The sequence below is a fragment of the Hylobates moloch genome, unplaced genomic scaffold (assembly GCF_009828535.3).
Source record: "Hylobates moloch isolate HMO894 unplaced genomic scaffold, HMol_V3 SCAFFOLD_2, whole genome shotgun sequence".
In the NCBI taxonomy this organism is placed as follows: Eukaryota; Metazoa; Chordata; class Mammalia; order Primates; family Hylobatidae; genus Hylobates; species Hylobates moloch.
In genome coordinates, this window is record NW_026652277.1 from 90,734,710 (window position 1) to 90,750,673 (window position 15,964).

Here is a 15,964-nt window from a genome sequence, read left to right on the forward strand (position 1 = left end):
TTGAACTTAGACCTAAGTGCAACTTCAAACCCCAACTTTGGCATTTAGACTGAATTATGTGGGCAAGTTATTTACATTTTCTGAGTCTCAATTTCCTTATCTGCAAAAATGGCTATGTGTGTATTAAATGAACCAATTCATAGAAAATGTCTAGCCAATGCCTCGACACATGAGGTGCTAACAATGCTATTTTCCTTTTCTTTCTTAGGCTCTGTGAGTGAAGGATACTACAGGGAGAAATAAAAAAGTCAATTAGACACTGACACTGTCTTCATAGAACCAACAGGATGTTGAAAATACTAAAAGCAAATAAGCTTTAAATGGCTGGGCTGGTAGATTGCAATACTGGCCACGACACTTGCAGCTTCTCACATGAAGAGGTGGAATCTCTTTCTCTATCTCTTGCATTTGGGCTGTCCTTGTCATCTGCTTTGACCAACAGGACATAGTGGACATTATACTGTGATAGGTTGAGCCTGAACTTCAAGAGGCCTTTCAGATATCAATGTACTGCTCTTGGGAACCCACCACCACCATGTGAACCAGCACAGCCTGCTGGAGGATAAGAGACCACATGAGCAAAGAGCAGTAATCCTAACTGAGGCCCCCTTAGTCCAGTCAGCACCAGCCAATACAGCAGCTGAACACAGAGTATGAGTCAGTTCACTTAAGACCAGAAGAACTGCCTAATAGAATTGTGGGCTAAACGAATGGTTGCTGTCTTAAGCCACTAAATCTGAGGGAGAGGGGTTAGCTATGCAACAGATAACATACAAATGTAAAGAGACATAGGGTCATGACACTTTTCAATCAAAACACAAAATTGTGGGAACAATAGTTTCAAAAGAGTTCTGGGAATGATTAGTCATCAATTCCAATAGAATGATGTGGAATAAGAATTGCTACTGCATTAGATTAATGAAAGATGCCAATCTCAGAGTTTCATGTGCAAATGATTCTCTTGGTAGCTGGAGGTACAGAGATTAATTTTTCCCAGGTAATATTATTCAGAGGTTTCTATGCTTTTGGAGTTCAGAAATTGTTGTTATGCATTATACATGGCAAAAGAAGAAAAAGATGGCAAAGGAAGAAAAGCTGAACAAAATTAGATGTTGAAAATAAAATACCTGTAAAAGGAATTTGGGACAATGTCAGGGAGTTTTATACTGCAGGTAGCAAAAAGCAAAGCCTGGGTAACTCATCTCTTTCCCATGTCAGTCATCCATTGCAGAAAAAGGATCCTGGCCTTTACTTAACCTTTTTTTCCCCCTTGTTTACCAAGTAGAGCACACCACGAAAGCGATTAAATATAATTTTAAAATTGTGTTATATTGGTTTCTCTTTGTGCAGCAGACAACTAAGTGTGCCTCTGAAGGAAATAATTTGAGATATATGAAGGAAAAATCACCATGCAGCTGAAAAGTGCTTCTCTTAAATATGGGCTAAATTCTGTGACTTGTGTAATGGTTAACTTTGTGCTTATTTTGTGCAAATTTTGGATGTCACCCACAGGTTATTTCTGAAAACTGTGAAGTCTGAAGAATGAGGAAGAAGCCTTTTGTTCCCCTCAGTGCCAATCAGTACTGTAACTGAGGTGGGCTGGGGTGGTAAAACTTACAGACAAACAGTAAGTTCTTCGGGGTGACAGTTGTCACGCCTCCTCCCTGCCTTCTAAATGCCCAGAAACATGCTAGCTCTGAGCAGCAGCCCTTAAATACCTTCTGATTTGAATTGAAATCCAGTGGAGGGCTTATCCAAGTTCTAAGAATGAGCCATTATGGAGCACACACATAAACCTCACAATGGTGGGTGGGACACACCTGATGCACTTCTTAGGACGGAAAGGACTATGGCTGACAGTGAAAGGGGAAGAGAAAGAGTGGGAGGAATGAGAGGCAAGAAGCAGCGGGTAGCACTTTTCTCTGTATCAAAGAGACGTGAAACTAGGGTAAGGACAGAAAACTCACTCCTGGCATTCCTCAGCAAATCCTTGCTTTCCTCTTCCGTTTCTTAGAATTGCTAGTGAGGATACAAGTTAATGGCTAAGGAAGTTACTTTGCATTGGTCCAGAAGAGCAGGTTATAGACACTCAGATTTGGAAGAAAATTTCTTAGAGGTTGTCTGGTTTGATCTCCTTAAGCTTCCAGAAATTCCTGACTGCTGATCATCCAACTTTGATTTGAATGCTTCCAATTATGGAATCCACTCGATTGCTGTGGAGTCTCTAAGTGCTAAGCTGTCATTATATTGAACTAAATATTGGTATCACACACATTTCAGTTCTGCTTCTGCCCTTTGAAGCAACCAAGAACATATCTTCAACCTCTTGAAAAGCTGAAGAGGGGCCATACATTGTACAAGAAAGAGAGCTGGGTTAGAAGTTATGACACTTCGGTTTTGCAACTGACTATTGGTGTCCTGCTCCCTCAATTTATTTATTTATTTATTTATTTATTTTCGAGATGGAGTCTTGCTCTTGTTGCCCAGGCTGGAGTGCAAGGGCGCAATCTCGGCTCAATGCAACCTCCTCTTCCTGGATTCAAGCGATTCTCCTGCCTCAGCCTCCTGAGTAGCTGGGATTACAGGTGCCCGCCACCACACCTGGCTAATTTTTGTATTTTTAGTAGAGATGGGGTTTCACCATGTTGACCAGGCTGGTCTCGAATTCCTGACCTCAGGTGATCCAACCCCCTCAGCCTCCCAAAGCACTGGGATTACAGGCGTGAACCACTGTGCCTGGCCTCCTCATTTTATTTAACTTGTTGCTGAGTAATCACATACTCAATATTTTGTTAATACTCCTTTTGAGAGTCTGCACTAAGAGTGGAATATAATTGCGTAGCTATAGGTTGAGGCCAGGATTTTTTTTTTTTTTTTTTTTTGAGATATAATACAAAGGATACTGGGCATAAAATGGTTAGACCAGAAGTTATAAACCCATGTCATTAAATGCAGGTAGGTAACGGAAAGGTTGAAAGGAATGGGGAATTCGTGGTTTGGGTTCCTGGAAAGACAATAGGGACTGGTTGAAATCTGCAATTTAAAAGACATAATATATTTAAAGGCATTTGTGGTAGCCAGACTCTAACATGGTCCCTAGTGGCCCTCATCTCCTGGTATTACCCCCCTGTATAGTCCCTGCCTACACTGTACAGGGTTGGTCTTTGTGACCACTTACACATGAAAGAAGCGATGGCATAACACTTCTGAGCTTAGGTCATAAAAGACTGCAGCTTCTGTCTGCGTACTCTCTCAGTTCTCTCTGGCGGAAGCCAGCTGCATGTCATATGGACATTCAGCCAACCTAGTGTGTGAATGATTGGCAAGGAAAGAAAAGGCCTGCTAGCAAATGCTCAGTTGAGCTTGGAAATGGGTCCTCTCCCAGCATCTCCAGCCAAGAGCTTGACTGCAACCTCATATGAGACTTTGAGCCATAACCATTCAGCTAAACTGCTTCTGGATACCTGACCATAGAAACTGTGAGATTATGTGTTATTTCAAACCACTAAATTGAGGGTAATTTGCTATGTAACAATAGATAACTAATACAGCATTCGGATTCATTTTAAAATATCAGTGTGGACATGCACACACACTTCGCTGATGAAACAAAATATAGGGCTCCAGTTTATAACCCTGGGTTTCTCAATGAAACCTGGATCTACAGAAGCCAAAAGGTGTGGTTAAGGCGGCACTCGAAGGTCATTTGGCAGCTCAGTTTCTGCTGGAAGGGAGGAGATGAAATCCATTCAGAGCTCAAGCAGGAAGCTATTTTATCCACCAACAGAAACAGAATATAATTTTCCTTATCACTGTAGAGAAACAACAAACAATGGGACAGAATCTAGAGAAATCTGACAGAAATCCTGTTCTCTAATACAAAGAGCACTTGGATTAGAGTAGAAAGCCAGGTGGAACTTCAGTCTTATCAAAATAGAAAAGCATTTCCCCATCACTAAAAACTAAGAACAAGCATTTCACAAAAAGTAATGGAAGAAGCGACCTGTTAAGGTCTGAATGTTTGTGCCCCCCAGAATTTATATGTTAAATCCCTAACCCTCAAAGTGATAGTATTAAGAGGTGGGGGCTCTGGGAGATGGTTAGGCTATGAGGGCAGAGCCCTAATGAACGGGATTAGAGCCCTCATAAAGAGAACCAAGAGGAACCTCGCCCTTTCCATCACGTGGAAGTGGGCCCTCTTCAGACACAGAATCTGCCAGCACCATGATCTTGGACTTCCAGTCTCCAGAACTGTGAGAAATAAATATTTGTTGTTTATAGGCCGCCTGGTTTATGGTATGTTTTTTATAGCAGCCCAAACAAAGACACAACTCTTCTCAGAAATCCAGGAAATAACGTAGTCACTTGGGGTCCGAAACCAGAGATTGAGAGGTCACTCTCCACCCAATAGGAGAAGCAGATCTTAGGGGGACAAGAGTACATACGACACACAGCAGAGGAGTAGGATATGTTTTTGAATGAAGATGCCTGAGGGACTGAATAAAGAACCTGGACAACTAAAGAAAAAAGACACCTATGGATCAGAATTGAGACAATTTCTTCAGGTAATAGTTTTTCCCAATAAGTTAAGGAAGAACTGAAAGTGCGTTTTAGAATCCTACTGAATACCCTTTGTAGGCTTTAGCGTAGAATTACTCCAATAATTACGCTGAATATAGAGTTAAATACGGAGAATAAATTTCTAGAGTTTAGATCCAGTCATTCTCAGTAAGTCCTTTTGTTCTTAACATTAAAGAAAACCCTCAGGTTTTGTTACAAATAGAGGCTGACAGGAATGGGTGCCCTACTCAGTCAGAATCCCAGGCCAGAAATCTGCACAAACAGGTTAAGTGGAAGCCCTAATAGGATACTGCTTTAACAAGAATTATTTCTGTCAACACAATGCAGAGTCATTATCAGGCAATTTCAGAAAGTGCCAGGAAGCATCATGTGGAAAATTATAATCAAGGCCTGGCTGAAGTTGGGCCATCATTATGGAAAGTCAGGAAAAATGCTATGTGCAGCGTGGTGCTTGGCATTTTGTGGAAACACCAAAAATGTCAACTGGGGAGACTGAGAAAAACATGAGGGAGGAAGATGCCATTGGAAAATAAGCATAAAAGAGGATTAGTGTAAGATGAAAGCTCGTGTGCATAAATTAGTCAAATATAAAATACTGATAGTCTGTGATTTATACTGCTTGGAAGAAAATAGGCCATTATGGATACAAGAGACTGTTAGTTCAGGATAGTTGTCAAAACCATTGCATTAAAATGCTGCCTTTTTGTCACTGTTTTCAGTGATCTTGATATTCTCAAACAAGGGTTGTGGTAGACTGGTGGGCCTAGAACCTAGGTAGAAGTTAAAAGAAGAGAGGAAGGGGATGAACTAACTATCTTTAAGAAGACTTGAGGGTTCTGGCACCCCACATGGTGTATTTCTACTTTTTTGCTATTTTTAGGTGAGACTGGGTTAGTTATTAACTTCAGAAGGAAGAAGGAGTCACCAAGAGAAACAGCTTGAGGAGCGAGGTGTCAGGAAGCTGCTGAGGAGGTGGAGAGGAAGGGAACTGTACCAGTTTTCCCTTAGTGGTGGTGGTGATAGAACATTTATGGGCTGACTGTATGTGAGGAAGGATTATATGATTGAAATACTAATTTATTTATTTTTGCTAGTTGTTCCTTTACCCACTTTGCCTTTCATTTGAAATTCAAGGAGACCGTCTAGTCTATGCTTGTTGTTTCATGGAAATGATGTGATGAGAGCAAACTGAAAAAAATTATAAATCTGGCTTTTATGTTTTTAAAAGCCCAGACATTTAGAGGAACAGAAATGACATATAGACAGAATATTTGAGAGAAAGCACCATGTTTAAGGACATGCTGCCTCCTTACCCTCACCCCAAAGTGGAAGAGGTTTCTTGGCTATATCAAATATTATACTATGGGAAGTTGCTTTTCCCAAATCCAATCCCCAAACCTAAATCCTTAAATTTATCCAGCTACTTCCCCCCACACTTGATCATGTGCTTTAGGGGAGTCTGGCCGAGATCCAGCTGCTGGGTCCTGACTGGTGACAGCCAATGATGGCGGTCCCATCCTCCATGCTGGTGATTGTTTTAGGCATGAGGGTTCTGCAAAATAAGATGTGAATGGACAGTTTTCCTCACTTTTAAGAAGAGATACAAACATAAGATGGCCTCTTTCTGCCTCTGAAAGTGTTGCATCTAGAGAAGATATTGCAACTGCTATAGCCATTTTGCTTCCAGCCTGAGGAGGAGGTAGGCAGACAGATGGAAAAAGTCAAAAGAAGACTCAAGAGAATCAGAGAAATGAAGCCAGAGCCCTGAAGCTCTGTGGAGAGCTGTCTTATCTCTGAGCCTCTTTCTATGTGGTATTATAAATTGCATTATAGTTTAAGGTAGTTGAATCTGCTTCTTTTGTGCCCTGCTGCTAAATGCATCCTAATTGGTACACTGGCTGAGAGGAGAAAGGAACATGAAGGGTAGTGAAGAGAGAGGAATTACCATCAGTGCCTGGAACAAAGGAACTAGCCTTGAGGGACCCCCACAACTGGAAGATATTCCGCATCTTCATCTCACCCAGATCCCACCCTGGTGAACCCTAAACATCTCCTGAACCCAGGCTGTGCCAGTTTTTCTCATAAACACCTGATGAGGATGCGCCTTCCATGGCAGCTAATATGAGCCCTGAGGATTGCTCAGCAGGAACGGTAATTTCTCCTTCAGCAGAAACAATGTTAAACTTGTTAAAACATGCATGGTTATACATGTATGTGAGACAGATTTTCAAATCTATTGCCACTTCCAGAACGAACATGCTAATTACTACAGAACGTTGGGTTTAGCTAATATCAAGCACAGTAAGGTGGAGCTCCCTAAAGCTACATCCTTCTCCTTCACTGTCCAGGTTATTGTACTCTTTGATTGCAATTCTGTAAGGCACTCCCAAATGCAGTGAGGTTCAGTAAGTGTAGGACTCCTTCGTAGCAAACTAGTCACAAGAAATCCGAAGATTTTCTCCTAGCTCTACCTTAGTATCATTCTTGTGGATTTTGGCTGCTTGCTCCATTTCTCACTTGCAATCTGCCACCTTCCACTTGCTTGTCTGTTGGCAACATCTGTGCATCTTCTGACACTATCTTTCGCATCTTGAAACAGGCCTCAGATGACCCTACCATTGGCCTCCATCCCAGGGAAAATAGACACAGACCAGTATGGCTGTTATCCTGAGTCTCTTCCCAGATACCTGATCAAAACAGAGAACGGTCATTGAAAGGCCATTTCCCCAATTTGCCTAATCTTCTAGCTCTGGCTGCCTTGAGATGATGTAGTTGAGAGGTTTGGCAGCTGAGGCTGGGAGAAAGATGGGATAGTGGCATAGTCAAGTGGCTTATATGGGAAGGGGAATCTGACCGATTGAAGTTGGAAGAGCAGAGGCAAGAAGAGGGTGGTGGGGGTTGGGGGAGGAGAAGAAATGAAAGATTCTTAAAGGGAAATTGATCTAATATCTAGGAGAACATCTTAGAATACGTTTGTAGGAGGACTGTGAAATTCAATTGCCTGCATGTGCATTGTGGCTCCTTTACTTACACCTGCTAGACCTTGGGCAAGTTACTTAGCTTCAACTCTTAGTTTCCTCATCCATAAAATGCGGATAATACCTCAACTACTCCATAGGGGTATTGACAGAATTAAATAAAATAATAGAGGTAAAGAATTTAGAACAACACATGCCAATGGGAAGAATTCAATATATGTTAGTTTTATCATTATTATTACTCATATACTTGACAAAAATATTTCTATATTACCTAATTTCTAAAATTATATGAAGAGGATTACATACTATTGATGAACAGAGTATTTCTATCTTTTATTATAGAATTTATCAGCTAAAAATACGTTTCATATCATAGCGGTCAAAATAAATTTGGTATGACAACACCACATCAGTCCTTTAGAGTTTACTTTCTTTCGTTTGTCATTTGTGGCTTCAGCATCTGCCTGCTACTTTCTACTTTTCTGGTACACACAAGTATGGAATATTGAGAGACAACTGCATCTTTTTAAAGTGTAACGTATTAATCTTATTAAAAATTCTAGCAAGAGAAAAATGCCATGGATATTTAAAAACCTTCTTAAAGAGTCACTAAATTATGAAAACACTACCATCTGTAGTAAAGGGTATCAGATTTGTCAGGAATTATTAAAATTTACAGATTAACCCTAAATATTTTTTGTTTCTCTATTATACTATCTTTCAATTGCAGGTCTATTATTTTCCAAATATAACTTTTAGTTATTAACTTAAAGGTTGATCTGAGTTTCCATTATTCTTTCTTTTATTTATCTATTCCCCCGAGCATGTTAATGGGCAATGGAATGCTGAAAATATGTGAGGAGAGCAGAGGAGAAGAAAACAGCCCCAGAAGTGAATGGGCAAATAGACCTGGAATAATTGAAAGCTGGCTCTAAGTGTTATATATTATTTTCTATGGTAGTAAGTAGATTTTAGAAATACTTAAAACCTAAAGAGGCACTATAAGTAAAGATGTATAACTGAAGTCTACATTTATTTGACAGCTACTTAATTTTTTTCTTGTAAAAAAAGAACTTCCAGTTTCCCAAGACCCAACATTGAATTCAATCAGAGGTAAAGATTCTGGACTGTTGGATTAAATGAGGAGGCAGGAGCTACTATCTCTTGCAGGTGGGTAGCCAACAAAGTAACTTCAACAGAACAGCAATTGGTCCTCTGGTCACTTGGGAAACTCAGAATTAATTGAATGGGCATCAACAAGGTAGAAGCAATTCTTTTGCAAACAAACAAAACTGTACTCGTATGAAATGACCTAGAAAATAGATGACAGGAGACCTTTCCAATTTGTGACTTGGTAGAGAATAGGACTTCTGTTTCTGTACCTCTGAGATGTCTTTGCAGATACTGAAAATATTGTGATAGATAGTGGTGACTCCAAAGTCTGTGAAAAATTCTTTTCCTCTGGCCAAACAGTACAAGTAGAATTTGTTTTCCAAATGAAAAATCCAGATTGTATGAATTTTATATTTAAATATGCTCAGCCAACAGTAAGGACCTTACACTACAAAGTTGAATGCTTTTTGAAGCCGATTTTAGAAGAATATGGATCCGTTGCAATATGTAATGTATGATTTCTAATGCAGTGTGAAACCAGGGCCAGGGATGAAGATACGGACACATCTCACCTTGCCAGGGATGCTGTGATGTGGGTGAGCATGAGCTTTGTCTACGGGCTGAATTGTGTCTCTCCAAAATTCATATGTTACCATCCTAACCCCTAGTACCTCCAAATGCGACTGTTTGGAGATAGGGTCTTTAGAGATGTGATTAAATTAAAATGAGGTTATTAGAGTGGCTCCTAATCCAATATGACTGGTATCCTTATAAGTAGAGGAAATTCGCACATGGCTGGGTACAGAGAAAAGTCTATGTAAAGGCTCAGGGAGAAGACCATCTAAAGCCAAGAAGAAAGCCTTCAGAAGGAACCAACCCTGCTGACACCTTAAACTTGGCCTTCTAGCCTCTAGACTGTGAGAAAATAAATTTTTGTTGTTTAAGACATCTAGTACTTTGTTATAGCAGCTTGAGCAAACTAATACAAGTTCCATTTGTAGTAGAAGCATAGTCCATGTCTGCACTCAACGAAGACTGGTTCCCACCATTAGGACAAGCTGCTCCTTCTACCACTTGGGAGGAAATCAGCTTAAGGAGAGGTGTTAGGTGAGTAACAGTCAGGGCAAGTGCCCCTAGAGTAGGGGCAGGGGAGAGGGCAGTGTGTGAAAGGAAGGGCTAATTTTTTTTCTTGAAGGGCTAGTTTTTTTTTTTTTTTTCCCCCCTAAATTTTTTTTTTTAAAATAAAGGGTTTTTTTTTTTTTTTTTTTTAAAGAAAATCCTCTATTGCTTTCTTATTACAAGAGCTTTACCTGTTCATTGTACAAATATTAGGAAACACAGATTTTAAAAATGAAGATACAAAATATAACTGTGATCTCACCACTCAAAGGTAACTGTTCACACATTCTTGTAAATCTTTCCAGACTTGTTCCTATAGATACGTGAATTTATATAATATATATAAATGGAATGATTTATTTTTTGTTATCATCTTTCTGTGTCAATAATTTTTAATTTAGAGCATCATTTCTAATGTCTGACATTGTTTCATTGTATCTATTATATCCTAGAAATAGAATTGGTAGGTGGGATGTGTCTAGGCTTAGACATATGTAAAGACTTTTAATATATTTTGCCAAATTGCCCTCCAGAAAGGATGTACCCATTTATATTCCGCAAGTCTATTTTGAGTGCAACATAAAGCCCTGTCACTGGTAACTCTTGACTCAGCTGCTCAAGGGCTTTCAGCCAAAATCCTAGGAGGAGAGTGAGGAAACTAGAGGACACCGAAAAGCTGTGCCACAAGTGACTCAGATCCTGCAAGTGGCTCGATGGAGGAATGTCCCGTGTTGGTGGCGGAGGTTTTTCCTTCCTTAGCACAGGACAGGCTGCGGGGAAGCATGGCAGGATCAGCCGTCCTGCGCCCATATGGGACCTGCAAGCTCCGCCAGAAGGAGCCACGTCAGTGCAGCCACTAGGGGTCGCCCTGAAGAGCATGGCACCCACAGGGGTGTGGAGTGAGGCGTGAAGAGGAGACTTGTGTTGCTCACTTGAGCGTGGAAGAGATATCCCTGAGGACCTTTGAGTAAGCTGAGAGGGACCCGCGGACTGCGGTTCCAGGGATTTCACTGCAGGGATCCTCAGATCATTGTGATTATGACCCCTGGTTGTTAATTTTATTCCTCGAGCTTTCAGGGCCTGGGAAAATACACGTTATTTAGGGAAAGAGAACAGAAGGACTGATAGCCTTTGCAGTTTTTATGCATTAATGGGAAATGCTATTTGATTTTGGTTCCTTGCCCAGTATAAGAGATCCCAGGGGGCCTAGTTAAAAGGAAAGCCAAGCTTATCTTAAATGAAAAAGAAAATATTTTATTTTATAAACATGAAAATTATGTGGCACTCAATAAAATGTGTTGGCAAGTGAATGTCTGCTACATAATATGATAAATAAAATAGATTAATTCCTCTTGGGAGAAGAACTTGAATTTTACTTATCATTGGAAGACTTTGAAATAACTTTCAACAGGAACCTCTCTAAGGAAGATAAGCAGTGGTCTCTGATTTGCTGGTAGATGGAGTGTGTGAGAGAGGGAAAGAGCACCTTCACTGTTGACCAGAAATGATCATCCTCCTTACTGTGTTTCAAGATATTCACAGAGCACCTGGTTGTCCCTGGGTCTTGGACCTTTGCTGGTCAGACGTCACAAATACATCAGAATGACAGTCCCATTGATCTTAATGTGGCCCTTGTCTGAGAAATAAATTGTAGATACAAGTGAAGAATTAACAACATTTTGTCGGCTTCTTTGAAATGTAAATTTAGCTGCCAAAGTGGTTTCCAAAAGTAAACTTATGTTCTGTACATTTGCCCAAGGCAATGAATAAATTTCCAATAACACAAACAAACAATTCTTTCCCTGGGGTTGTTTTCTTCTTTCTTCAAGTGGCACTATGGAGAATTAATTACTTCATAATCTCACTCACTATAGCCTATCAAATTAAAAATGGTTATGGAAAAACAGGGCTTACCATCTATCACTGGTTTTGGCTGAGAACTTTTGAGGCGCAGCGAGGGCCGGAAGCGGGTTCGGTCGTTGAAGCTCCAGCTCTTCTGCACTTTGGTGGGGCTGCCCTCGGCTGTGATGTCAGTGCTTGGGGACCTCCTGTCACCTACTGAGGCTTGTCGGCTCTTAATACTCTGGCCCCTGGGGCTAGCCATGCGCACTCGCTCCTTAAAACTTAGCTTCTGACTGTGGAGAACAGAGGCATGATTATTCCATTTCAAGCAATTTCTTCCACTTTGCTTGGGTAAATAATTTGATGAAGCTCATGTGGTCATATATTTCAACAGACAAGATGTTTTCAGCATGTAGGAGCATAGCAATTATTTTTCCCTTATTTAAAATTTGAGCTTTATCTAATCTCTATATTTGCATTCATTTGAGATCAATCTCATTCTACAGGTACATACATCCTTCTTGGATTCATTGTAGAAAGGACTGAGGTCATACAGCAGTTTGTACACAATTACACTGTAGATAACTAAGAACTGTTTTGGAATTCACTTGAAAACAATTGGGTAATTTTAGCTTTAACCTCAACTTTTCAGATTTAAAAAATTATTCTTTGGGAGCATATCTCTTTGTAATTTCTAGACATTTTTATAGGTAAACAGGGATGACAGTTACATATATACCTATATTTGGCATGCATTTTATATTCCAGGCAAGATTATGATATCAATAAATTCATGCAATCTCATAGCAGTTGGTAGCACCGCATACATAATATTAAACATACAACACTTAACATTAGATTTCTTTTGTGCTTACATTCATTCTTGTGAGATGAAAACCACACAAGATAGAACAGCCCCAACATATAATGAATGTGATGACTGATGAACAGAATGAGATGTTATGTTCACTAACACAATTTCCTGCTAGTAAACAGTTTATTGATTTGCTGTGGCAGCTACTGGTAAATTATATTTGTTCAGGCATTCAGTTCTCTGATGCCGGCTAAGATCGAATTGTTGTGGGCTGATAAAAGAAGCATTAACAACAATCATAAAATCCAAAGTGCATCTTCACACTTTCCTAATCAAGAGATATGCTATGATATTCTAGGAAGGGCAGGTTGGGATTAGAGACATGGGGGCTAGGGTCCTCATCTCTAACCTGGAGATAAACATAGCAACACAGCTAAGGGATTCTTTTGGGAATCAAATGAACTGTAAGAAGATTTGTGTACCCATTCTGTTTTATTCTCTTGTTTCCTTTATAGTGAAATTATGCCATTCATTAGAAGGTGATACTGTCATCAGTGTGAGAGGCCCAGGACTCTGCAGGGCCTGAAGAAATCCTGGGCAACGAGTCTGAGGGAAGTCTCTCAGAGCAGCTACTCTGAGTCATGCCGCAGCCTTTGCGGGGTATGAAAGCAGCGTTCTCATGGATAAGGCTTATTTGAGACGAAGTGGAGGCCTTGTTTTTTCCACTTACCGCAATGTCCACTGTCCCCAACTGCAGCATGCCAACAGCAAATGTGTTTAGTGGATATGTGTTTTGTAGCTAACAAGAAACAGTAACATTTATTTTTCCATGCCTAGTTGCTTAACAAACGATATTCTAAAAGGGCACCACGTTTTATGTATGTTTACATGAAAACAAATCAAATCATGAACTGGTGGTCAGGGAGTTCTGGAAACAATAAACAAGTTGACCATGCAACTGACAGCTCCCCTCTGAAATGCAGACACAGCTAAGTCCAGCATGACTCGCTGAAGGCACATGCAAAGAACAGGCGGGGCAGTTTGGTGATGAGGTCAGGTGGGTTCAATAGTTCTTTACAACAATCCCAACAGTGGAAGAGTTTATCTGTGTTTGACACATGTGTGATTAAATGATAGGTTACATTAAACAAGAGCAACAATAACATAATAAACCTGCATCTTTTACTTCTCAGGCTAGCTTTTCCATGTCATCCCAAAGCCTTCAATTATTTAAACAAATCTGTCAAAGGGATAGTGCCCAAAAATGTCTACTTTTCTCAAGCTTTTTTTTTTAAATCATAAAAGTTTCAAATCTCTTTTTAGTTTCAACACATCTGTTCCATAATTTAAATTTACAATGATCTAGTTCAGGAAGCATATGCTCACTTCTGCACCTTTATTTAGATTAATGAACAGCTCAAGTTGACATAGATATCATTACAATTGGTCCTCACTATATTTGATTTTATCTATTACCTTTTCTGGAACTAACAGATGCTAATTACTATAAAAGGTTGGTTTTAGTTAATATCAAAGTATTTTCTCAAACTTTCAAGATATATCTCTTTTCTATGTCAACTAAATAAATAAGGAATGGATAAACCATCATAAAAACATTTAATATGAAAAATTAAAAAAATTCAATTACTAAAAAAGTAAAAACATCCAAAAGGAAAGTAGTAGCATTCAATCCACCACAGTTTGTTTATAATAAAAGTATTTTAAAAATCATACCTATAAAAATATTTTTAAAAATTGCCTCTATGAACCATTTTGACATTACCTTATGAATAAATTGGAAAATGTGAATAATATTCTCTAAATCTTAGTATCATTTAAAGCACTTAAAATTGACAAAAATAGATTCTAAGTAACATCTCCCTTTTGTCCTTCTCAACTACATGGATATTTGCTAATGTCGATTATTTTAAAGATTCCCGAGAATTATTTTAAAATAAACTCGGCATATTACATGCTAAATTAGAAAAAATGTAATGTTTTCACTTTCTCTTTTGACATAATTATATGAAAGTTAAGAATAAGATTCTAATCAAGAAGTTTTTAACCAGGCAAAATTTTCTTTTCCAAGGCAAAGATCTGTTCTTGTGTCCTCTTACAAAAAGCTCACTTTATTATTTTTCTACTTTGTTTCCCTTTGAAAATCAATACAGCGTCTTGATTAGATGACTATTAAGCTGATTAGGTGACTGTAACTGAAAACACACATTGAATTGATTAAAAATATAGGCTCTTCACTGGTACACTGAATTTTTCATTATTTTCCTGCCTTTTTTTGGTGACATCTATGAATATGATTTTTGAAGATTTATGTAACAGTATTTTTAGGAAGAATGCCAAGGATTATCCCCAGGAGACCAGCAAGGAGGTCTTGCTTTGCAGAAAGTAAAAAAAAATTGCTGTGGTCATTGATTGGAGCATCTCTCTTTGGGTACAGTCCCACCTTTACAGCTGAGGACCATGCTCAGCAGAGCCTGCACTGTCACCCTGCAAGAGAGAATTCGCTCGTCTCTAGGAACCAGATGTACAGGTTATTCAAATGGCCTAGCATGCAGTCTACTACCGGCTGTTCTCTGCCAGGGAACTGTGTGGCATCATCATAACCCCACAGTAATCCTCTGGGACTTAGAATGCTGTAGTTATTGTTATACTTAATTAGGGTTTTAGCCCTTCATGGGATAAGCATTCTACAAATTCTCGCCTCAGGCACAATATGGCAACTGAGCCATAACAATCCAGTGCGTGCAGCAGCTCAGCAGTTGTCCAACCACAAGGAGGCGCCAATGGGCTGACTGCCAGTTCTACGCGGGACGCCGACTATTTGTCCCAGCGGTGGAGAGTTTCAAAGCAGGCAACAGGCAACAAGGAAAATTACAAGCGGGCTGAAAACCTCATTCAAGAAGTCCCTAGAAAGAGTGAGTCTCTGAACAGGGCTCAGGTGGGGTGGCAGTGTAACCTGGTCATGCACCTGAGGTTAGTTGGCATTCTCAAATCTCATGTCAATAGCCCGGATGCTGGGTACCTCTGCTTCCGTGAGGTGTACATTCTGAAGAGCTTCTGCTTATTACTACAGAACTTACTAGGAGTGAGGGAAATAGAGCAGCACATTACTAAGCATTTCACGAATAGGAAAGTGCTTAGGGATTCTTTTATAAAAACAAAGCCATTGGCTTCATTGTTTTTAATATAGAAGTACACAGACTATTTAAGCAGAGAGTACTATGTTGTTTAATTGTGCTGCTTGAAAGATATCCAGTGATCTTAACGGCTAGGTTGAAAAATTGGATTTGAACTAGACATTACATACAAATGATGATATTCTCTGTGTTAGCATGTAAGAATAAATAGACTATAGCTACCCCTGTAATAAATACCAATAACACATAGTATAAATGATTGAGTAATAACATACTTTAGAACTTCAAAGAATAAATATTTACAGAAATCAATAAATTCATAACATTAATTGTTGAAATTTAAAAACGTAAGTTCTTGG

The 15,964-nt window shown here is 39.4% G+C and overlaps 1 protein-coding gene and 1 long non-coding RNA gene across 4 annotated transcripts in view; one reads left to right on the forward strand and one right to left on the reverse strand.

The window, feature by feature from the left end:
- The window catches only part of KCNQ5 (potassium voltage-gated channel subfamily Q member 5), a 597,308-nt gene that overhangs the window by 56,671 nt on the left and 524,673 nt on the right, over positions 1 to 15,964 (reverse strand). For all 3 annotated transcript variants that reach the window (XM_032153280.2, XM_032153268.2, XM_032153291.2), the window contains one exon: positions 11,709 to 11,929. In XM_032153280.2, coding sequence (XP_032009171.1) covers positions 11,709 to 11,929 — 221 coding nt within the window. The remainder of the gene's footprint in view (positions 1 to 11,708; positions 11,930 to 15,964) is intronic.
- Positions 1,848 to 9,564, forward strand: LOC131382729 (uncharacterized). Its single transcript, XR_009212327.1, has 3 exons — positions 1,848 to 1,948; positions 8,634 to 8,732; positions 9,206 to 9,564. It is a non-coding gene; the product is annotated as an uncharacterized LOC131382729 (long non-coding RNA).